This window comes from Platichthys flesus, chromosome 21 (genome assembly GCF_949316205.1).
Source record: "Platichthys flesus chromosome 21, fPlaFle2.1, whole genome shotgun sequence".
In the NCBI taxonomy this organism is placed as follows: domain Eukaryota; kingdom Metazoa; phylum Chordata; class Actinopteri; order Pleuronectiformes; family Pleuronectidae; genus Platichthys; species Platichthys flesus.
The window spans coordinates 7280000-7304060 of NC_084965.1; the positions used below are offsets into that span (position 1 = coordinate 7280000).

Genomic DNA, 24061 nt, shown 5'->3' on the forward strand with positions numbered 1-24061 from the left:
CACACACACACGCCTTATTAGGACACAGCATTGACTTCCATTTTACTGTTGATGGCTTAACCAAAATCTTTTCCCTAACTTTAACTAGGAGGAGAAATAATGTTTTGGATCATTGGGACCAGGCTTTAGTCCCCATGAGGTCGACTGGTCCTGACAAGGTCACTGTTCATGCTCGAAAAGGTCCTACAAAGGCAATGAAAACAAGTACACACACACAAAACAAACTTAAACACAGCAAACAGTTCTCAAACAATGCACATGTGTAGGAAAATAGCTAAAATGAATCATGGAAAATAAAAATAACTGACATTTTTCCATGAAACCCAATTTTCATGGAAAAAACAAACCAAACCAGGGACGGTAATAATCCTAAATTTAGGACGTCTTGCAGCTCATTCAAAACATGTGGAGCTGATTAACGCAGCTCTGCTTAGGTTGTTGGGACCTTGTGATATGAAACATGTTAAAACTCATCTTATGTAATTCTTTTCACTTTAATTCAGAGAGTGTCATTCTAAAACTGTTTAGGGCCCCTTGGAGCTGTGGAGGCCCCCTCTCCTACTTTGAAAGCCTCTGCCTTAGAGCACTGATTTCCAACCACAAGGTACAAAACTTATTAGACAATATGACAATTATAATTTTATTTCAAAATATACTGTATACCTATATTTTTAATCAAGATAAAATCGGATGTATTGCCTGAACATGTAGCAGTGCTCGAAAAGTAGCTGTTATCTCAACAGAGGTGGCCCAACAGTTCACTGAAAGTAAATGTTTAAAAAGTCCACTTTTACATCATCTAAATTCATGTTCCAGTTTAAAATCCTAGTTAGGCAAGGTGTCCCGTTTATTGTCTATTGGTTTATTGTTGTCAAGGCGTGACAAGGTTGTGGGGGTTACGGGCGGGGGGGATTGCGTGACTGTCTCCCATATGCTTAGTAGGGTATGATGATGTGCATGCATATGTGTATGTACATGTGTGTTTGTGACATACCCTCAAGGAGTCCCCTCATTGTCACCGTGGATACGGGGCAGAGGAGATGTGGACCTTGTTGTGTCTATATATGCATTGGTGCATCTGCCTGTATGAGTGTGTATCAACGTGTGTGTGTGGGGGGGGGGGGGGTGTGCGTGTGTGTGAGAAAGACACCAAGAGTCGGCGTGACCAATTAGGGCAAATGGTGTGTGGAGCAGCAAAGAGTGGGGTATGAACGGTCACGCAACCTTGCATGGTATAGGATTATAGGTCTTGGTTTGCACACACACACACACACACACACTCTAATACAGAATCCCCCTCACAGATACAGCTGTCAACAAGCATCAAACACTTTGCCTACACTACAGTTGCCCTAAGCATCCATCCCTCTCTCTTGATTGGATGTTTTTTTTTCATTGTTTTTACCCTCTTCCTGAGCAAACTTCTTTTCTCACCTCTCGCTGTTATTTCTCCATCTATCTCTCACCCTCTCTCGCTCATATTTTTTTCTCTCATTCCCACCCTCTCTCCTCTCCGTGCAGAACAAGTGTCGTACAGATGGCGTGATACAAGTTGCGTGCGTGCTGTATAATATTAAACATTTAAAGTTCATTGTCATGTCATCAGCCATGAGACAAAGGAGGAGAGCGCTCCTTTGGGGATAGAGAGAGGAAAACCCAACGCAGTGTTTCACACAAGTGAGATGTTAGTCACTTAGGAAGAGAGCGCTCTGTGAAAGAGAGATGCACGATTGCATTTGTAATTCATGTTAAAGAGCTGGATCCATTTAAAGTCACATGGGTTAGTGTAGTTTGCATGTTGCATTAACCTTTTTAATATCCATTGTCCACAGAATTAGTCTAGTCTGGTTAAAAAATGTATTTCTTCCAATTTGAAAGTTATAGCAATTAGTGATAAATACACTTCCTCCACCGTTTGTCTCTTTCTTTATGGAATACAATTGTTCTAATAGATTTTTTGTATTGCGTGTGAGTGAGGACTCCAATAAGACTTCAGTCCCCCTCTGGCCCCACCTCTGGATCTGCCCCTGCCAGGTAAAATATGTATGTAATAAGTCTATTTTCAGTTAAAGGTCCAAAACCCTGGCTGCAGTGTTTCCTTTCAGGTCCTCAACTGCAGGAGGAAGTAGGATCATTCATTTGCCTTTTTAAGCCAAGAGGAAGTGACCAGTTCTTCTTCTGTACAACTGCTGGGGTTTACAAGGGTCTATGATACTTCAGCACTGACACGCAAGAATTGTCACATGGTGAAAAAGCAAAACACTGGTCTGTAGAGAAAATAATTTAAGTTAGTAACATGTGTTTCTCCAGAGTTCAGAGGTCACTTTTTACAAAAACTCCTAACACAGTTCTTCATTCCAGCACAAAAGTCTGTTTCATATGAAAAATACTGTCGCACTATTTCAACAGACACACTGGATCCACAATTGAGGATCAACTCTTGGATCAGAACACACATTTGTAGATGTTGACTCGTATCAACCATACACCATTATTCATATTGATATACTGAGTGACTCTTGTGGTTTGGATGATAAAAAGCTACAGGTTCAAAACTCAAACTAACACAGTCCCATATTAAAAAACTAAAGCAGCCAAACAAAGGTGGAACAAACATGGCAGCAACAAACAGGTCAGAACTGAACCAAACAGCCTAAAGGTAAACACAGAGACTATATAGCCAGAGAGGGAGGCGAAGATAATGAAACACAGGTGAAACACATGAGGACAGGTGCAGGTGATCATGGGAAACAGGACAAAGACAGGAAGCAAAGCAAGGGAGATGCCCAAGGAAAGAAATTTCAAAATAAAACAATTAAATAAAGAAGAACTTCATATGCAAACTAATTATATTTCTGAGACCATGACATAAAGCAACAACTCAAAAAAGTCCATTCTTCAAAATTCGTAACTGGGGCAGAATCATATACATTGTATTAAATCCAGTGAAAATTGAGGCTCCTTCAGCCACAGACGTCTCATTCTGAGCCTAAATTCCCTTTTATTCAACACTTTGAATGATCCTGGTGCCATAAGAACACTGACTGGGTCCTGATAAGTCCTCATAAGTGGAACCGCAGTGGAGGACAGTGGAGAAGTGGACATGGACATTTTAAATTGGATATAAGTGAAATAAATCCAAAGCTAGATCAATGTCTCAAAGAAAAGAGAAACATGAGACTGATCTTTATATTACTGATGGTGCTGGAAATGTAATTTTTAAATACATGTATAATTACATTCATATACTGTGCAGAAGATGTGAAGATTGTTTTTTCAATTTGTATTCCTGTTGCAAACAGATGCAAGCACACACACACACACACGCACACACACACGCACACACATACACACACACTCACATGCACGCAAACACTGATGTTCATCCGAATCAGGAAAATCCTTCTACCAACTGATCAGGTGTATCCTGTAATTCCCTGTAAGCTGCACTCTGACGATAACTGCAGAATCAGTGGAGAGGCTGAACAGCAGAACAAACCATTTACCTGCAGGTCAAATTTGACAAAATCTCTGTTTCTGTTCTGTTTCTGTGCCACCAAGCTTTGTGTCTTCAGTAGGATACTGGTAAAACAAGAAGTGACTGGTCCGGAGCTCTGGTGTGAGGCCCAACAAAGGACTAATCACTCTAATGACCTCTCCACTCCAGTGAAAACGCCATAAGGAGCACAAGCTGAAAAGTTCTGCTCACTTCCTGGTGTGTTTACCTGATCCAGGAGAGCTAGAAAAGTTAGACTTGTTACACTCTGTAGCTTTTAAACACACAGTGGGCCTAATAATACTCCTAATGAAGAATATTCTATTTAATGTATGTGCTTTATGGTTGTTATTTTATTAGTGTGGAGTAAAAATATGTTTCACCAATTACTGTAAATCACGGTTTCCATTTTACAGTGGTGCACTTGTTTTCTCCTTTGTTATGTACGTCACTGCATTTGTTGTTTTTATCTCCTATATTTCTCCTAAACCATGAACCTTGGAGTTTTCTTTAAATACATTTTTACATAGATATTGGACAATAATTATTGTACATAGTAAATGTATCAAATTAATTGTTAATCATTTTGTATTAATAATTTTGACTCTAGCCACTCAGAATTAACATTCAGGTTATGTGAGCGAACCTTTAATCACAACGAGGGCCAGCTACTGTGCACTGTACAACATCCGTTAAAAAGCAGGGACTGTGGGTCAATGCAATAAGTATTAAACAAACAAGTTATTATTATTATTGTTGTATAGAAAGTGATAGTTGTGAACCGTGAACGTGTCGTGCATATATATATATATATCAGTTATTATATTCTCTTTAATAAAGGCTGCCTTGTAACATAGATATTTATCACCCAAGCTGTGCGATTTAGAAATAACCTGTTCAAGGAGAAGAAGACAATGGATAAATACATTCAGGGTCCATCTCCCCTGAGAATCCTGCGGACCGTAGGATTTGACCACAGCTTTTCGGGTTGACATCTCTTTCTCTCTCTGCCCCCTACCTCCATGTCTCTGTGGGTGCCGGCGGTCCCCTGGCTCGAGCCCTCGTCCCAGACAGCAGCGGCGAGAGATGAAGTGTTAAGTTTCCCCAGATCGTGTGAGGGAGCTGTCACGCCAACTTTACAGCACATTAATCATACAGGCAATGTGGCCAGAGATACTCTGTATCCTGTTCTGCTGAGTGATTAATTATTAATAGAGACACAAATCTGAAGAATGAGACCACATTTGCTGTACCTGAAAAATTCAGAAGCTACTAAAGAGACAAGGACGATGAGTGAACTAAATAATTTGGCCATTTCTCACTTTACGAGAGAAGGAAATTATTGAATCTCTGTGATGCTCATGTTAATCCGTCTCCAGTTGTGTATCCAATTGGTATATCTGCTTCAGTCAGGTGGTCCCTGTTCTGTTTCTTACATGTTGCTCCCACATTTATTACACATTGTAAATCATTAATAGAAATGCTTGACATTAAACAACTGAGTAATATTAATGTTCTAAGTAACTCATCATCTGTAATCTGTTCTCATATGTTGTTTACAATAGTCCAGAACATGTTCACATGTTACTCGCTTTGCACATCATCAATGACATACTAATTTCACAAAGCTACTCTGCCGGTCGGTGTTTATGTGGAACGTTTATCTTGTAATGGTTCATGATATCGGCTTCACACTTCACACTGGCTCTGGACAGAGTTAAACTTCTTCTACATCCACTAATAAACTACAGCAGTGGTCGACAACTAAGTCGAACCGATGGTCAAAATCATCGTCATATCATTTTGATTATTATTTTTTGACCATAGCACACTAAGACACAGACATTCACGGATGTTGTGGGTTCTGATTTCTGTCACAGCAGGTTTTCTATTAAGTCAAACCACTATACTGGTTTCATTGCTGCAATGCTAAACATCAAGCTGTATGAGGGCTTTTATTTTGAAAAGTTGTGAACTTGGGTCTGAAGATTCCGTTGACCTCGGGAATGGCCCAAATGTAATGTATGGAAAAATAACAGCAGCTAAGTGAATCATTCAAACTTAAGTTTAAACCACACGCGTGAAAGTAACAAAGCAAACCCTATTTCATTTTATGAAAAACATTTACTAAAAACTCTTCACTGCAGATTAACGAACACAAAGTTTTCAACTTCACTCTGCACCATAGACTGTTTAAAAAACAACTTTGCACACAACATCCAGCACACAAACAATAAAAAGTTACATTATTGTTTGAGGAGCATTACCACAGGCCAAGAGAGTAGACCATTTCAAACAGGGAGGTTTAAAACGGGCACTTCACTCGTGTAATTAATTGCAAAAGAAAAACACTTCACCCAGATTTTCCATACAAAGAAAACGTATTTTAATAGATAAGTCCCATTTGCAAAAACACATCGAAACACTGGAAGACACTGCATATGTACACTGTGTTCGCTACCTTGCAGCTACCTCCTCCATGAGACGTTTTTTTAACAATTATCAAAAAGAGGGTGAGAAAAAAAATCCATATTCATTTACCTTAATGAAACAGAAAAAGTCTTCAAAACTGTAGTTTTCTTTTTAAAATTATACACATCTGCCTCTTACAATAAATACGAATCATCAAACACTTACTGAAAAGAACACACACGAAGAGAAAAAAATACAAATTCAAATCAGTGACACCATGTATTACTGTGTGCGTTGACTCAAAAACCTGTCTGGGTCGGCTTGACCTTCAGCTCAACGGGTAGTGCAATTTAGAAACCACTACAGTAGCGTCACAGGAGCGAGACTCTCGACACTGGATCAATTTGGTGCTTTTCATTTAATTTGTGCAAAAAACACTGATTGTGAAGACGACCTCTGTGTATATTCATCTCAAAGGAAAACATGTCACATCTGCAGTGATACAGCTTGTACAGGGATGAGATGCAGCTCCACACTGTACAACGTTAGCAAGAGAAATAAAAATGACATAAATTAATGTTATTTTGTACATTCAACCAGAGTTTGAAAAATGATGAAGAAATGAAATATTGTGCGCATTGAAAGAAATTCAAACCTTGTAATGACAGACTCTTTTCCTTCAATTCAGTCTAACACTTGTGCAAACAAACCTTCAATTGATATTTAATGAAGTCAATGAACTGGTGCAGAAGATTTTCTTGGGTCCAAGTTGGATTTTAAGGTCAATTACAGCGTGATTTAATTTGCTCTCTCGTTTCAAGTCAGTTTACTGATGTTTAATGCGACTGACTTTAAATCAGTTTTGTCATAAATTAACTTCCACAAGGCGATCAGAGCCATGGAGCAAGTACAGAGCGGTTGGTTACCTATGGGAATTTCAGTGCCTTGCTCTAAAGCACTTCAGCGGGACACTCACTGTGCCCCCCTGCTGCCATTACATGTTTATTCAGGTAGTAACTACTATGGCCACTCCAATATTTTTCTATGTTTTGGTCCACTAACTATAAATTGCATATACTGCACTTAACGTCACTGTCGAGGATTCTGCCACAAACCGTTTCAAAACTACACTTAATAGTGCATTCAATGATTCTCGGATAAAAGCAATGTTCTGTAAAGTATTCTTTTGGAAAATCGGGTTCAGAACACTAACAGTTATTAAATATACATTATGAATTTGGTTGTCATGCATTAAAAAAAGGCTTTTCAGCAGACACTCAATAATCTGATGGATGGTGGAAACAGACCCTAGATGCAAATATATTGGTACCTCCGCCAATGAGTTTGTTTTTTCAACATTTGATTGATTGCGAGATAGGGCGTTATGCATAATTTTACTTGATTTCTCAGAGATTAATTCATGTATATTTCCGGAATAGTTTTTTGGTTCAGATCCCCAAAAATGTAATTGGATCTAGTGAATGTGAATGCAGTCTCATAAGGGGACTGTCTTTGTTTGTATATTAGCAGAATTATGCTGATGCAATTATTTAGGAAATAACCAAACATTTTACTGCAGTGGATTTCAAGTAAGTTTCAAGTATTTGCATATTGAAAACAAAATTAGTAAAATGCATAGAAACAAGTTGTTTCTGTCCGTAATGCTGAAGGTAGGTAATGTATAGTCAAAGCACTAGAACATGCAAAACCACCAGCAAGCTCCTTTAAATCTTCAATGCAGATGATGTTTCACGTTGTTAGAAATGACTCCTATGTGATCTCTCATGATCAGCCTTGTCTCTTGCATAAGCACAGTGGCAGGCGTTAAATCATCGCCTGTGTTCAAAGTTTAAAAAAAGTATTTTTACAGCAAAAAATGTTTCTTCCTCCCACAAAAGCCAGGTGTGCACAACGCATAAAACAAAAAAATAAAATTGTGTTTTCAGACATATTCTGTCTCATTGTCATTAACTCCAAAAGTGCTTGGAACCAACTACAAAATGTATTCTTTAAAAACAAAAAAGCATCTATCCATACACTGGATTCATTTATTTATTTTTTTATACTTCTGATTGTCACGACACTAACACTAGAAACCTGAGCCTTGTTTCTGACCTCTTCATCAAATTGAAGAAGTACATGACGTCCTGGGAGTCCTCAAAACCAAAGACTGTCCTTTTGTACTGCTGGTGCATGTGTATGAAAACAACAATAATGCAAAGTACTATAACGCACACTGATTGTTTCTGTGAGTGTGAGTGTGTTTGTGTGCGATTGTGTGTGTTTGTGCAGGTCTGTCTTGGGTGTATGCATGGGTCACCCTCCATTCACTCTTACGGCAGGTATATGTAAGGACTGGACTTATGGTGCCCTGCGCTCATCACACATGGCATAACGTTCCTTGGACCGACCATCATGGACTGGTTCATGTCATGGCCGCCCTCAGACCACGGCGGGGAATCCATGGGCTCCCGCTTGATAGAGTGGATCAGGCTGTGACCTTTGAACTCGTAGGAGCCGTGCTTGTTGTAGTCTGGGTGCATGAAGGCCTTGTGAGGGTCCTGCGGGTAGACCTGCGAGTCCATGAGGTTGTTGGACTGGTTGCTGCAAAGAGACCCTGAATGAGAGAGTCTCTGAGGACTAAACTGGTTGTTGTCATTGTTGCTCTCCAAGTCTTTGTCGCACTTCAGCAGACGTGCGTTGGTATTCCCGCCGTTGTTGACTGCATAGCTGTGATAGTTGCCGTTATTGTAGGGCGGGCTGATTCCTGCCTTCCCTCGCTGACAGGGCGAGAACTGCGGATCATAATAATCGGCCTCTGATTTGAGTGGCAGGCCAGAGCTCTGGTCGTACATCCCGTTAACGTAGCGACGATCTATGGCATCTGGGTCGCGGCAGGCCCAGGGTCGGCCGTAGGCGTCACAGCCATTTTCAGAGTCAGAGTCGTGCTCCACCTTGATGGGGGGCATCTCGGGCATCAGATGGCCGTCGTAGCATTCTCCGTAGCCGTTCTCACTCTTCACCAGGTCCACGCAGTAAGCATCTGGGTCTGTTGGAATCTGGATGTTACCGTAGAGCTTCGACACAAAAACCTCGCCACCTCTGTTGCTGTGGAAACTCGGGGAAAGACGATATGGCTTCCCATACTGACCGGCTTTGTTCATGCGGTTAGAAGGGACGTAGCCAACGCCCTGGCCCGTTCTGATAGGGCCCGAGTTTGACCGCAGGGGCCAGCCGGCACCCAGGCCCGGGCTGAGACCTTTGTGGGACACAATGGAGGACTTGCAATAGTTGAGGGGCTCCTCCTGGTTGTAGTAGCCATCAGGGCGGTACTTGACGTTGTCTTTGGAGAGTGGGGTCCAGGGAGTGTGGTGAGCTCTCTGGGTGCCACCAGGAGTGGGACACGAGAGGAGCAGTGGGTCCGCAATGTCGCCCATCCCTCCACTGAAGGAGTGTCTGCGGAGGAGTTCCCCTCGCTCTCTGTGATGAGGGACAGCGTGAAAAGAGGGGTGGGGAGGAGGGAGGGGATGTAAAAAAGAGAACGAAAACATTATTCACAGATCCTGTGGACAAATCTGAAAGTTTCTCTGTTCTTTGACCACATTCATTCCAAGTAAAGGCAGTTTCTTAAAAAATTCCTCCCTTTTCTACTGATTGATGAATGACTCAAAGCATAACTATCTCGGTTTGGGTCACTTCAATTCAGGAAATATTTGTTCCAAAAGTGAGTCATCTTTTCCAGGATCTGTCTCATCTTTCCCGAGAACAGAGTCAGATCAATGGATCTCCTGACTGATCTTCCTGTTTTCTTAAAACAATGCAGCAGGAAATATGTTTAGCCTCTGTAACAATCTTTTTAAACTGTAAACATCAACTCCCCCCCCCATTGAAGCTGTTGCAGTGTGAGCATCAAAATAAAACTGCACTGACTTAATAATTTATTGATCAAATTACAAATTAAATTAAAACTAGACATTGTTATATACTCAAAAGATTCATACAAATAAAAAGATGTGTGTCCGTTCTCCCCTATTTGGCTTGAATTCAATAATTTGACTTTCACTAAAATGTGCAGAATATTTAATATTTTGTTATTAAGAGAAAGAAACAACCTCAAGACAATTATTTTTCTAAAATGTATCTTCTGAACCTTCTGCTGCAGTAATCAAGCTTCCCCTGTGTTATCTCTCCACAAATGTATTTTCACCCCTACAACTTCTACATTGTTTCAAGTTCTTATTATAATTTAAGGTGCTATTTCTTACTTTTGGTTATAAAGACAACTTTTACTTTAAAGCCTCTACACACCTATATTTCACTCACACAGGTCTTTTCAGATTTGACCTCTGGGTGGAGACAAATTGTTTGACTGACAGTTTCACTCTGCTGTTTGGATGGGGTGACTTGTTTATCTGTTGTCATTAGTAATGGTACCTAAAGCTTTGTCACAGCATACATTCCCACCATAAGTCCCACTCATTTTCAACTGTAATCAGACAGAGGCATTAAAGTGGATCCGGCAAAGATGGAGAAAATAAGCAATCATATTTTTCCAGTGACCCTGACTCATGGGAGTTCATTTCTGTCTTTTCAACATCACACATTGAAATATTGAACAAGTGCACTATAGAAAATATATTCTAATTTCTAAGCTTTAGGTAGTGTATCTCTTCCTTATTCCTTATCTTGCTCATTTTCATATCCCATGTGTGTGATGTGAGTCCATCTGTCGGTGCCGAATCAAATTTCAGAAAGGCCTTTGTTGACTCTGCCCTTTATACAGCAGCAATTGCCACCATAATAGTCTTTATAATAGCAAATGCCATGTATAGGCTTAGACTACCCTAAGAAACCTGATAGCCTCCCCTCTAACCAGCCAACCTGCTGTCCACTTAAATGTAATTGGTATTTTGCCAAATAAATAAATATACACAGACATTATCCATGTTGCCCTGGATAATGAATAAAAACAATGGGTGGTAACCCCTTTTTTAATGATGCATGAAGCACAGCAATGTATTTGCTCCCAATTGTCCGCATGTAAGGCATCCAGCTCGTTTGGGTTTGGTGTCAGAGCCTGCTGGGCAATGACAGGCGTCATGTTTGTGTTATTTACTGGCTCTCAGGGTAAACCTGTGTTGCACATGTTTTTTTTTAGAAGTGTCAAACTGTTTGGAATGTGTGTCCTTTACATTTTGTCTAATTGATATTGACAGTAAGCATGATTTTACATGCACACAAAACAAACACGTCATCCTGTATGAATTATCGAAGCAACTCCAGGCTGACTGGTGACAAAGTGCATCATATCTTTAAGCTTCAACAAAACTTAAACTGATGATGTAGGAGCAGTGGCCTTTCAGTGTTTAAAATGTTGACCTTTAGTTGTAGCTCCCCCAATAGGTCAATAAATGTAATTTTCTACAGGCCATAACACGGTGCCAAAATGCATCAAACACATCAACTCTGGACCAGCATGACCCGAGACTTCAAGTTTGTGCTAAAAAGCTTGACCTTTAATGACAGTATTTCACCCCCATCACAACAAAATCAGTGGCTTTACACTATAGGACAAAGTGTGAATATATATCATCCCTCAAGTTTTGTTTTGTGTATCCCTCTTACCCTTGTTCCAGTGCAGAGACACCTCCTCCACCTCCTCCTCCCTTGATCTTTCCCCGCATTAACATGTTCTTCATTTTCATCTCAGTGATGGAGGGCAGTAGGAGTGGTACACCAATGCAGAACAGAGCCAGCTGGGGAGGCATGAGGGCCCCAGAGCCCGACTTCTTTTTCTGCCCTTGGAGAAACTTCAGTCGACCCTGGAACTGCATGGTCTGGGAGAGAAGAGGGGAAGAATTTATTGGATTGGAAGCATCCAATGTTTCTCACTCACAAACTGGTCTTTTCATCTTCCTTCATTCCTTTTTTTCCTTTTAATTCAAACTGGTCTTCAATTTAAGAGAGTGTCAACTTTTCTTTAATGGACCATATTCACATGGAGGCCATTTTCCTCTGACATCACTCTCAGAATAATGTTGTTCAGCTGTGATCCAGGCTTATAAATCACATTAACACAGGGAATCTGTTTTCATTAACTGAACAGCAACTGAAGAGGTGTTGAATAGTTAAAATCCAAAGGATCATGGGACCATGTTTCAAGATTAAACAACATATTTGACAGCTCATTGGCTAAGATTAGACAACAGCTAATGTCAAAGCTCCAAATGAGAAGCCACAGCCTCCACCTGATGGCTGGCTGCTATAAAGGTCATAAAACCTGTCTCCTCCATGTAAGTGGAGGGGACATGAATAAAACTAAAAATGTTTTTGCAAAGATGGTTTCTGTCTGTTTATGTAGTTCTCATTCCACTGTTGTATGTATTCATATTCCAGTACGTTTGGTTTTAATTAGTTATTTGATTGACAGCGGAGACTGACTTGTGATTGGTCCATCGGCGGGACCTCACTACCAAAGCTCCATCTCTGATCACTACTGCACAGGCTGGCTCCAAATGTGCAAGACGGCTGCATTCGTATAGAGGTATTTTTGTTTCTTTCTTGGTTAGTGGGAGGAAGTGGAGACATGCCGTCCATCTTTATATAAAGTTGATGATCTGGACCAAGTGGTGGACCATCTGACCTTTCCTATGCACAGAGGAAATGAAGATCCTTTGGTCCTTTTAGTTGCTTGCAGGGTGTGGACTGTGCATTACACAACAATTTGTGCGTGTTTGCTGCAATTATGTTGACTGATGAGGAAAACATCTTCCAATATTTGCTCACTGCTTGGCTACAAAGTGCTTCCAGTTTACGTATGTCAGGAAATTGCCAACTAGAGTTTCTGTCGCACGGCCAGCATGAGTGCAACAAAAGTGGACTTGGTTACATTGAACTCCGCTCACCCTAACCAAATGGTCCAAACCCATATCCTCGTTGCTCTGTCATCAGGGCCTCAAGCTTTTCCGCTGTCATTCTCCAAACCGCCCTAGTCACAGCCACGAGGGACGAATCGTGCCCCTATTCTACTGTTGTGTCCAGGCAACCAATTATATTATAATGGCTTGCAACACAACTATGAATAACCCCACACATTCCGATTCAACATGAAGCTCTTCTGCACCACAGGGGTCATAATCCCTTTTATAGGCCTGGGTCTTTTAGCAGAGGGCAGGCAGCTTTTTCTTCATTGTATTCCAATTAATGTTTAATAACGTTAGCTCACTGAAAACTCAAGTCACTGTTTAGCTTAGGTTTCAGTTTGGTCCAGACCACTCACCAAGAATCCAGAGGTGCTGTCCAGGAGGCATCGGACTCTGGCAATGAAGCATCTGTTGAGGAAGCAGGAGAGCTCAGAAGGAATTCCCCCGGCCTCCAGAGAGTTAAACTGACTGCTAACCACAAAGTCCTCACCTAGAGATGAGTAGAGGAGGAGAAAAATACGTTCATTTGTAAAGCAGTAGACTACAATGGCCTGACAATTGAATGCAAATATAATCTTCACAGGATAACCAAAGTAACCCAACAATATCAGGTTGTAGACGATGAAACTGATTCTACCTCTGTATTTTAGAGATGGAAGTTCTGTATATAACTTTGATGAAATCCTTTCATTACACTATATAGCAAAGGGATTTCTGTGTGACCGTTATTATGTTGATATGATGCAGATGTGGCTCAGAAATAACGAGCAGAAAACATTAAAAAAGAAGTGATGAAAATGAAGTGACCAAAACATCCACAATTTGCCCCAGCCTTCGTAGTGAACTACCCACCAGTCCCTGCACCCAGCTGGGTGTCCTGGTGTGCCGACATCTCCTGGTGCTGCGGAGGACACATGGCCCAGTGGAGCTGGCGTCTAAACTCCTGACGGTCGTCTATGTGGATGTAGTCAAACACATTCTGGTGCATCACGTCAGTCTGTGAGGGAAAACAAAGCAGAACTTGAGTAGTTTGTTAAAACATGTGCCGACATCACCATCATCTCTACTTTTAGTCTCGGACGTGTAATTTCCTCAAAGTCTTTATAAACATGAGATCGCGTGTTCACAGCGCCATCGACTCAGTGACTCTGGCCCACAGTGCTCTGCTGCTCAGTGCCATCAGTGCAGCTGGTAGCTGCTGTTTGGAGGGAGGGGGTGTCCTGTCAGTGTGGCTCAGAAACACTCAGTCTGCCTCAGGATTCTCCCGAGCACACACAAGGGCCGTACTGTAAATACAAAGTCACTGGAAGTCACATACATGCACGCTTACTGTACATGAATACATATGGCTGCACATGCACACAGGCAGTACGTTTAGCCAGTAAAGTAAGAGTCTACGGACAGCTGCAGGCCAGTGAGGGCAGCTGTGTTTGTCAAACATCGCGTGACACCGGCTCCCGAACAGCAGTCCAGCCCAGCTTACCCTCCCTATCCACACACACACACTCACACACAGTGAGTCGGGTTCCAGCCCACTCTCATCATGCCTCTCTCTCTCTCTCTTTTCCAGCTCTAGCTGTGCTTTCTGTCATTCCATGACAGATTCCTCACTAAAATGTTTAACCTTCTCCTCTTCCCCTTCTCCCCCCTCCCTGCTCTCTCCATAATTTCCACACTGGTGGCACGCGAGGGTTTTTGATCGCCTGCCTCTGAAAACACAATCTGTTCCCACCGACTTCGCCGAGCGCTCCGTCCTGTGGTTTGGTTCCCTACCGGCAGTCAGGCAGACAGACGGATCAAGTGACTATTGTTTATGTTTCTCGTAAAAAACACAAGGGAGGAAAAGAAGAGGAGAAAATGGAGAATAAGTGATATTTTCATGGCCTTCAAAGGCAAACTGCCCCAGTAACAAACAGGATCAAAGACCAGTGGAGGTTTTGTGCTCTTCTCTGGGGCTTTCTTGTGGTGCTACTTAGTGAGGCTCTCTCTTCTCTTTTCTTTTCCTGTGGTATATTAGGGATAAGTGTCCTTCTGACTACAATTGTGGGTTTAAAATTATGTGACATGTTGTCAGGGCCTTAGTGGCAAACTATGCGACTCAAAAACAACCAATAGCTGCTTTGCAGGAAACGAACCAGTGAGAAAGTCTGAGATTGTTTTGGTGACTCTGTTGTCTCTGAAACTCAACATGATCTATTGCTATTTAAATTCTTTTTTTTTTTATTCTCAGCTGCTGTTTACTATCAACTACACATTTAATCCTATGGGATTTAAAATATAGATCTATGTGCACCGGCTGGTTGGCACAAATAAACAATCAATTCATATCAGAAGTTTGCAACATTATAAAGTTCTTTTAACTAGAAACATCCGGAAACATCAGACATACAAAAATAAAGTGTTGATTGAGCATCATATATATACATGTATTTTCCAGAACACACCTTATAGTTTTTATTTCCTTGTTTGTGTGTACTGCCCTCAGTGCCAACCTGCACACACACACAGGCAGGATCTTTCAGACCACTTTGGTTTTCATGTCGATTTCATGGCCTCTGTCTGCTTGTAAGCCAAGTGGGAGCGCTGAAGCAGAAGAATTTCTACCTCAAAGTCTTGGTCTGCTGTATGTGTGTGTGTTGTATGTATAGCATGTGTGTGTGTCTGAGCCAACATGAGGGCAAAGGAGATTTTAACACCGAAAAGCACTTTATACATGGTTTTGAAGGAGAGGGACGATTTCAGCATTGCGGGACAGGCGAGTCCGTGTTGATATCATCCATAATTAATGACTGGCTGGGCCTTGCTGCCGGAGAGGAAGGAAGCTAAATCTTTGGTGACTTATCAGTGCCCACACACACACACACACACACACACACACACACACACATACACACACAGACACGTATAGACGCCTAAACAGTTATATCTCAGGGTGAAATGGAGTCCTTCACCTTTCTGTGGCCTCTTGGCTCACTCTGGCCTCTATACAGAGTTATTAGGCGGCTGGGAAGTGAACTTAGAGAGACTTTTTTATAGCTCATTAGATGTGGGATGCACAGGAGAAGACGTACACTGGATGGATGAAGAAGACCAGACTGGACCAACCAAGAGTATAAGAAAAAGGATGATGGTGAATCACGGCAGAGCTCAGATCTCTGACACTTGTTGAGTCAAAACTTTGAGAGGGGACATGTGAGCAGCTGCTTGGGAGGATTTAATAATTTACATGTAAAACAAAGGGGCATCTATACCGACGTTCACCTCTAAGTTTTCATTTGTGAAGCCATTAAAGGTATAATTTGATACTGGGTGTCCACAAGGGACCAAGTGGAAGACTTGGACTTTAAATTTGAGATAATAGCAGGTAACTAATTCTTTAAAGTGTGTATCAACAGAACAGAGATAGTGAAAACTCAACAGCAAAGAAAGCCACTGGAAACTGAATAATGTCTCCATTCATATTGGCTGTGTTTGCTATCAGGTGGATTTCATGGATTAAGGTTACCTCAGGGAGGATCATTTACAGCATTGCACATCTTATATATACTCACTCATATCAACTTACCTGATGAAATCCCAGATAATCCACAATGGTTGAGGAGGCGTAAAAGACCATCCCATCACTGCTAACCACCAAGGCAAACCCTGTCAGAGACTACACACACACACACACACACACACACACACACACACACACACACACACACACACACACACACACACACACACGCACGCACGCACGCACGCAGGCAGGCACACACAGAGAGGGAGAGAGAGGGACAGAAATAAGTTGTGACTCAGGGCAGCTCCTTCAAAAAATAAACTCAAGTAAAACAAATACATAATTGACAAACACAAACAACTGAATTTTACTTGAGCCATCTTTGCAAAGCTAATTTTAGATTGCATGCTCCATATGTTACCCAGCAGTAACACGGGGAAACAGAGTCCAGATGAATTTGTGACCCAACTGTACAATTCCTTTTTTTTAATCCCCGACAATATGCAGCCAGAGCCGGACATCTTTATAGCTCCATGTTCAATTTATATCATTCTTTCCACAATTCTCAGATCAGAAAATAACAATAAAAAAGAGAGAAAAGATGGAATAATACAACACTGGAGAAGGAATGAAAGACAGATGTTTATGGGACCGATTGGGCCAAATAAAACTTTCTGATTTGTAAACCAAAGTATTGCCTTTGAAAGACTTTTCAAGGGTGTTTTCTGGGAAAATTCAAGGTATTTTGAAAGCAGTTAACTTAAAAATGACACACACGCCAACTTGTTCCCCTTTCAACGAATATATTTCATAAGTTAGATACTTTGATAATTAAGTCTGTTTGACTGGTAACATGCTTTGATTTGTGACACTAAACACACTGATTAAAAGCAGAGAAACTCCAGACAGACACAGCACACAAGTGGGAATAATGTGTTTAGCCAGCACAGCTTACGCAGACAAGTGTTGATTAAAAAGAAAATTTTAAATAAACACATGACTGGCTTCGGTTAAATGAGAAGGGATGGACAGATGGAGAAGGAAGGAAGAGGGTGAGAGGAAAAAAATACAGCAGAGGAGGTAGACGTGGACGAGGGAGAAAGGTCTTCCAGTGTGTGTTTGTGTGTGTGTGCACAGCTGCGATTGCGTGACAACTGCAAGGCTACTTGACTTGCGTGACTGCGGCTGCCAGAGTCTGTCACCTCTACTTTACTGCGAGACTATGCAGGTCTTCCCTGGTGAGCGTGTGTGTGTTGTGTGTGTATTTTTACGTGGTGTATACCCCTGCGGCCTCTAAATTCACACTCATATTCTCTTTTCTTCTCCGTCTCCCTCTCTCAGCTTCTCCGAGCAGTGATCTGATTGCCCTGCAAACGGTGCAGCGCTCTGCTCACTGCACACCCTCCCCCCTGACCACATGATGCGCTCTGATATCTGCAGCCGTGTGTTGTCCTAAAATTCCAAACCTGGAGGTTATCTGAGTCATACTGTGACAATGCAACACTGTGACAGAAATAAGTCGAAACTTTAATACAACATCTAAATAACATAAGAAAGCGTGACGGGGAGGGGGGTAGGGGGGCACATATTGGGCTGTGGGTGGCATGGGAGCAGATCGTGTTTGACAAGTTTAACTGGCACATATTCGCGATGTCCAGGGGGAGAGTGAGACCCATAAAAAAACATGCACACTCCCACACACACACACCCAACCACACAGAGTTTTGTCTCCATGACTTAAGAGGACGTAAGGGGTAACGACTATGACTAACCCTAACCCTAACCCCTACCCCATCACTACTTGTCTAACCCCTTAAACCAAACCTTAACCTACACCTAACCTTAAAATACGTCTTCACCTAAGACGTAATGAAGGAGGACAAGTCCCCATAATGTGACTGTGTAAACAGATTAAGGTCCCTGCAGTATGAGTAATACCTGGACCACACACATGACACATACTAGCACACGCAAGCCCACACGCACACACAATTGTGCATAGTTATCCTTATTAGGACTTTTATTCATTGTGGACAGCTTGGACAAAAACCTTATCCCTAACCTTAACCATGACCAAGTTATGCCTAACCCTAACATTAAACCTAATATTGACCAAGGTTTGGTCCCCATGAGGTCTACTTCTGGAAAAGGTCCTAAACAGGTAACAAAAACGAGGACACACACACATTCACATCAAACGCATGCACGCACACGCACACACACACACACACACACACACACACACACACACACACACACACACACACACACACACACACACACACACACACACACACACACAGACAGACACACAAATATCGGAAATAGCTATGAGCCTGTTATGACTAAAGGCATACAGACCCCTATGGTCAACTCTGAACCTCTGGATGAAGGGGACATTACCACAATTTATATGTTGGTCAATCATTTCTAGGCCAAATTTTCAAAAAAATGGAATCATTAACTTTATATTTAGATGCAATACTTCATGATCATATGACTACACTGGGATGAGGTATTTAGGCACTGCAGCTTTTTGCTGAGTGATTCAATCCAAAGCTGTGGCATTGAACATCTGACTACATTTTTGGTGATTCATTCGTATCTATACGTGCTTCTACAGTGACACATTGTGTAATTCAAATATTCAATGACTCAGTGATGGGGTATTTGGAGTCCAAAACCCCAGGCATAACAATGTCCTGAATATACTGGAGTGTGACGTTGCCTTTATGAGGTCCTAGGGGCCCATAAAAAGGCCACTATTTACATGATGGGTTCATGTAGGTTTATTTAACCGCTTCACCTTTCTCCATTCTAGTTCCTAGTCAGTGAAATGCCACCGAAAATCCCTGCAACACTTAGTCTTTTTCAGGGATCTGACATTTGTATTCTCCTGGAACAAATAGGCTCTGGACCTTTGACCTGAAAGAGTAAGTGCAGGCAAAAACAGTATAGTTCGTATTTGCTTTTCCAAACATGGAATACCATTACAATTTACATTACAGATGAATACAGACTTTCATGATGGAATAGGATCATTTATTTCACAGATTAAGAGCTGGAAAGAGCAGCTGAAAAAATGACTATTCAGCCTTAATACTCATTATTCTATTTTAATTTAAAATAACAAGCAGGCCCATGTGAACAGCCCTTGTTCTTTTAAAGTAGGAACGAGTTCCAGACATACAGAAGGCGAGTGAACCAGCTGATACTGGCTGCACTGCGTTGCATGCTGTTTTTGTGTGTTTTCTCCATTCACATTTCCCTCAGTTCTGCACATACTGAAGCCTTTAGGTAATGGAAACAGGCACCTGCTGCTGGCCTACTCTGCCACATATCTGCAACTACAACGCCCCCGGCTCCCATAACCACCCCTGGGAGACTGAAAGCTTTGACTTACAATACTTAAGAGGCGCTTTGCACGCAGAGCCCAAAATAAAATATATGTTCACTAGATCTGGAAGCAGTAGAGAGGGAGGGGGTGGGGGCAAGGGCGGGGGGGAGTGATGGTGGTGGTGGTGGGGCAGCCTTGTCTCGTGTTTTTCGACAGGGTTTCTTTGGTCTTCCTGCTGTCTCGCTGTCAGAGGGAGATGAAAGTGGCGTTGATGAGGTCATGACAAACACGACGGTCGGCTACCACCAGAGACACACCCACATCCTATACACATGTACTTGTAGGTTATAACAGCATGGGATTCTGTTATACTGAGAGGTGGGTTTTTTCAAATACATGTTGGATATGAGCCAGTGAGTTTCAGCTTCCACTACGATGAATGCACGGTATTAAATGTGAATAATTTGGCAGAACATAAATAAACAATTCTATTAATTTTCTGCTATGTTCTGAGCCAAGGCTACATCGCGGCTCTAGTGGCTCAGGAAAAAGCAAAGTCAGAAATATCTGTAACCCTTTGGAGGCACTGCCATGACATTTGATGTTTGTTCTTGGTGCTTAGAATATGAACCCTATATGATATTGTTGATCCCTGACTCTTCCTCTTGCCCTACAATGGAATGCACAGTTTTTGTTTTGAGTTAATAGTCTCAGGTTATTTCTGTGGCCTTTGTGGGCAGATACAACAATGCTAACACCATGCTTAACATTGCCTTGTTATCTCTACCCAAGTTTTCATCCAATTAAAGAAATGGGAGATGAAGGAAAATGTACGAAACTAATATGTCAAACCTGATGGAATAACTGTATTAACACTGTCATATATATTTTTTTTTTACCTCCTTTTCAGTCCTAATCACTCATTTCACCTTTTGTGATATCTTTATAATTGTTTTGACTTTGGTTTGTTTCTACTCTTGTTTCTTTAAAATAAATGTGAAAAATAGGTGCACTGGAATGGACATACTGTCATTGTGAGCCCCTCAGTTGGTTTTATAAATTTAAAAACATATATTTTATTTGTATTATATTATTCAATGTATATCAACATACTGTGATGTGCAATATATCTGCATATATTTGTGTATACATACCCGGAATGTGTATATTTATATATAAACATAATGTACCCATATACAAAATTGTGCTATTATAGTAATATTAATATTAATGTTAATACTATTTGTATATTAAATAATATTTTTTAAGATTGTACAATTTTTTAAAAATCAGCAGTGCTTTGAGGTGCTCAAATATGTATATAAAAATACATACAGAATAGAACATTCAATATATACATATTTTGCATAGACGTTTTATTGAAACCTATGTACTCAGACATGCACAAACAGAAGCACCTGTCACACACAGACAGACAGGATACCAAAGCACACGCACAGACATATGCAATGCGACCAAACACACGCACACACAGATTATCTTTCTCTTCCCTCTCTTAGGCTCCCATCACCATAACAACTATAATGCACAGTTTGCTATGAGGCCCCAGCGCAGGTTGAGTCACGCAATGGGAGGCATCCCATCACTACGGTCAATCTAGCCTTTTGTTTACCATCCCATTGAGACAACCTGACATGTTAAGAGAAGCATCAGTGCATCAGCGCTGGCCTGCTCTCTCTTCTGTGTGTGTGCACTCACAGTCGTTGACCAATGGTCAGTGTCATAATTTGTTGTTTGACAGAGAGTCATTAGGGATATTGAGCGTGCAACATTGATCTGATGCTTGAGCAATCCCCCTGTATCCTGATTATGACAACCTGTCTGCTCAGATACCTTCGGCAGAAACAAAAGCCTCTTGAAGAATCTAACCATAACTTTACGCTGCTTTATGTTAAATATTTTCATAAACATTTAGCCATGCGCCGTTGTGTGTTCATGTCCTGATGTCAAGTCAAAGTAACAAGACGCAATATGTGCTTCATAATGATGTGAAATTTATGCACGTATAATTAATCTGCAGTTGCACTGATTACTTTTGACAGGCTTGGTGTGTTCTTCTCACTCTCTTCTGTTCACTTTCACACACGCCCGCATGCATTCAGACAATGATTCAGACACGCACATACACAAAGCACACATACACACTTCACAGGCTTAAAGTCCCCACCTCCTTCATCAGCTCTGACACTCCTGTCTCACCCCTATGTCACGCAACACCGCGGCTCAACAAAGGGGGTCAGGGCAGAGGGCAAAGGGCAGACTCACACACACACACACACACACTCACACGAACACAAATGGCCCCCTGACTGGCATGTTTGCCATCCTGCGTCGTTTTATTGTTTCATTCACAGTGAGTTGATTTAAAAAAAGTTTAATTAAAGCACCTTTATTTACATGATACACAAACACACACACAGATAATATTCCACAACAAACACATATAAACAACAGCCACATGGTTTCTTACTTCCAGGAGAAGGCTGCTTTCATTGATGTTGCCCAGTGGAAGACTCTCTTTCCTGGGTTCAGGGTTAGAGGATACTGGGCTGATGATGTGCTTCCTGGAGGGCTTCTCTTGGTTTGCTATAAAAGAAAGAAGTAGAACGTAAATAGACTGACAAAAGGGACTCAGTGATGGTAAGCAGTAGGCTTAAGGATACAAAATGATGACAAAAGTTTGCATTATAACGGCTACAAGTGCATGTGGACATCAAACATTTTTGTATACCAGCTGGTATATGTGCCTGTATTTGCTGTTTAGAGCATTTTTTTTTAGTGCGAAGTAAAACCGTGCACACCTCATTCAGGTCAAATATAATATATTGCTGCATCTGCTGCACACACAATGCAGAGAACACATCAGTGTCAACACAGGAAACATTGAGAACGATAACAATACTGATTCCTTTTTCCAGAGCATGCTCCCCAGTTCCCCCGACAACCTCAAACAGCGATACAGCAGCAAGAGAGCTGGACCGACCCTCAGACATGTGGCGGACACATTAACTGTATCAGTCTCCTTTGCTCAGCACTAATTCCAGGTATTAGTCTGCTTGGTGGGCCTGTCTAACAAGACCAAACATTGGAGGATTTCACGGCTTTGCAGGATTGCTCTCACACGATACGACCACATGGACGGCTCTAAGGTTCACAGGGTTAGAGGTAGACAGCATCCAGTGTATTTTGGGATGTTGCAATTAAGTTAGAAGTTTATTTTGTCACATGTTAGTTAACACGATGTAAACACCACTTAGAAAAGTGTTACATCTTTGTTTTTATTCAAATATAATCAACAAACTGAATGTTTAAGACAAATTTAAATATCTTATTCCATGAACAAAGTGCATACTAGTCATTGTATATTTTTCTAAGGTAGGTAAACAAAGAGTGCTGTGTTCTGTGATAGTGGAGTAGTGAGTGGAAATGTGAGTTTCAAAAGTGTTGAAAAATATCGATGCTCCTGCGCCTTGCGAGAAAATGAGGCGTCATGCAAGCAAAACTGTTTTTACAACAAAATACTATTTGTCAATTATTTTGTTGCTCTATTTGTTAAAACTTTATTATTGATTATTATTATTATAATTGTTATTGTTTAATAAAAATGTATGTAAGGTATTTGACAGCCTTTATCCTGAGATACCCCCCCCCCCCCCCCCAACACAACCTCATTTAACCTAATGCTAAATGAGGAAGACTCTAATTCTACTATCTGACAAATACAGTTTATACATTTTCACTCGATGTGATCGATTTAAACGCTGGACTCCAATCCTGTCCTGTCCTGCTTCGCCAAAGTAAGAATAAACAAAAAAAAAAAAAAAAACTTGTATCCCACTTAATTCGTAATTCATCAACCTAACCATATGTTGTGTGCCCCCCCTCGCTCCTTCTGAGAAGACGGCCTGCCTACTACCATGCCAGTGTGTGTATGCAATTAGCCTATAAAACTGTGGCGTGCAGAACTGTCACATGTGCATCGGTGATGTGTGCGTTGCGTGTTGGAGGCATGTTTGCGTGTTTCTCTTATGGGTGTGCTGTCAGGGGGCATGTGGCTCACTCCAAGAGATCAGCCCTTCGCTCCGTCACTCATTGTAGCAGGCACAGATTAGTCACGCAACGCACACACACGCACATGCACTCACACACATATATATTCACACACCATAGCCTCATTATGAAAAGTATTTCTAAGTGTACATGTATGTATGAATCTTCCGATGCTTCGTATAGACCCCACCCCCACCAAATAACCCCATTACGGCTTCCCTTCCTCCCCCTTTAACCTTCTACCATGCCCTGTTCTCTATCCCTCCCTCCCCCCATCCACCCTTCTTCTACCCTCCTCCTCCTCATCCCTCCACCCTTTC

The 24061-nt window shown here is 41.4% G+C and overlaps 1 protein-coding gene across 1 annotated transcript in view; it reads right to left on the minus strand.

Annotated features, from left to right (window-relative positions):
* Window positions 1-5638: 5638 nt before the first annotated feature.
* LOC133933140 (uncharacterized) overlaps window positions 5639-24061 on the minus strand; it is a 61431-nt gene continuing 43008 nt past the window's right edge. The window contains exons 4-9 of the mRNA XM_062380125.1: window positions 22162-22277; window positions 16397-16486; window positions 13684-13828; window positions 13188-13321; window positions 11534-11745; window positions 5639-9388 (exon numbers count right to left, since the gene is read on the minus strand). Of these exons, the coding sequence (XP_062236109.1) occupies window positions 8242-9388; window positions 11534-11745; window positions 13188-13321; window positions 13684-13828; window positions 16397-16486; window positions 22162-22277 (1844 nt within the window). The 3' untranslated portion in view covers window positions 5639-8241. The remainder of the gene's footprint in view (window positions 9389-11533; window positions 11746-13187; window positions 13322-13683; window positions 13829-16396; window positions 16487-22161; window positions 22278-24061) is intronic.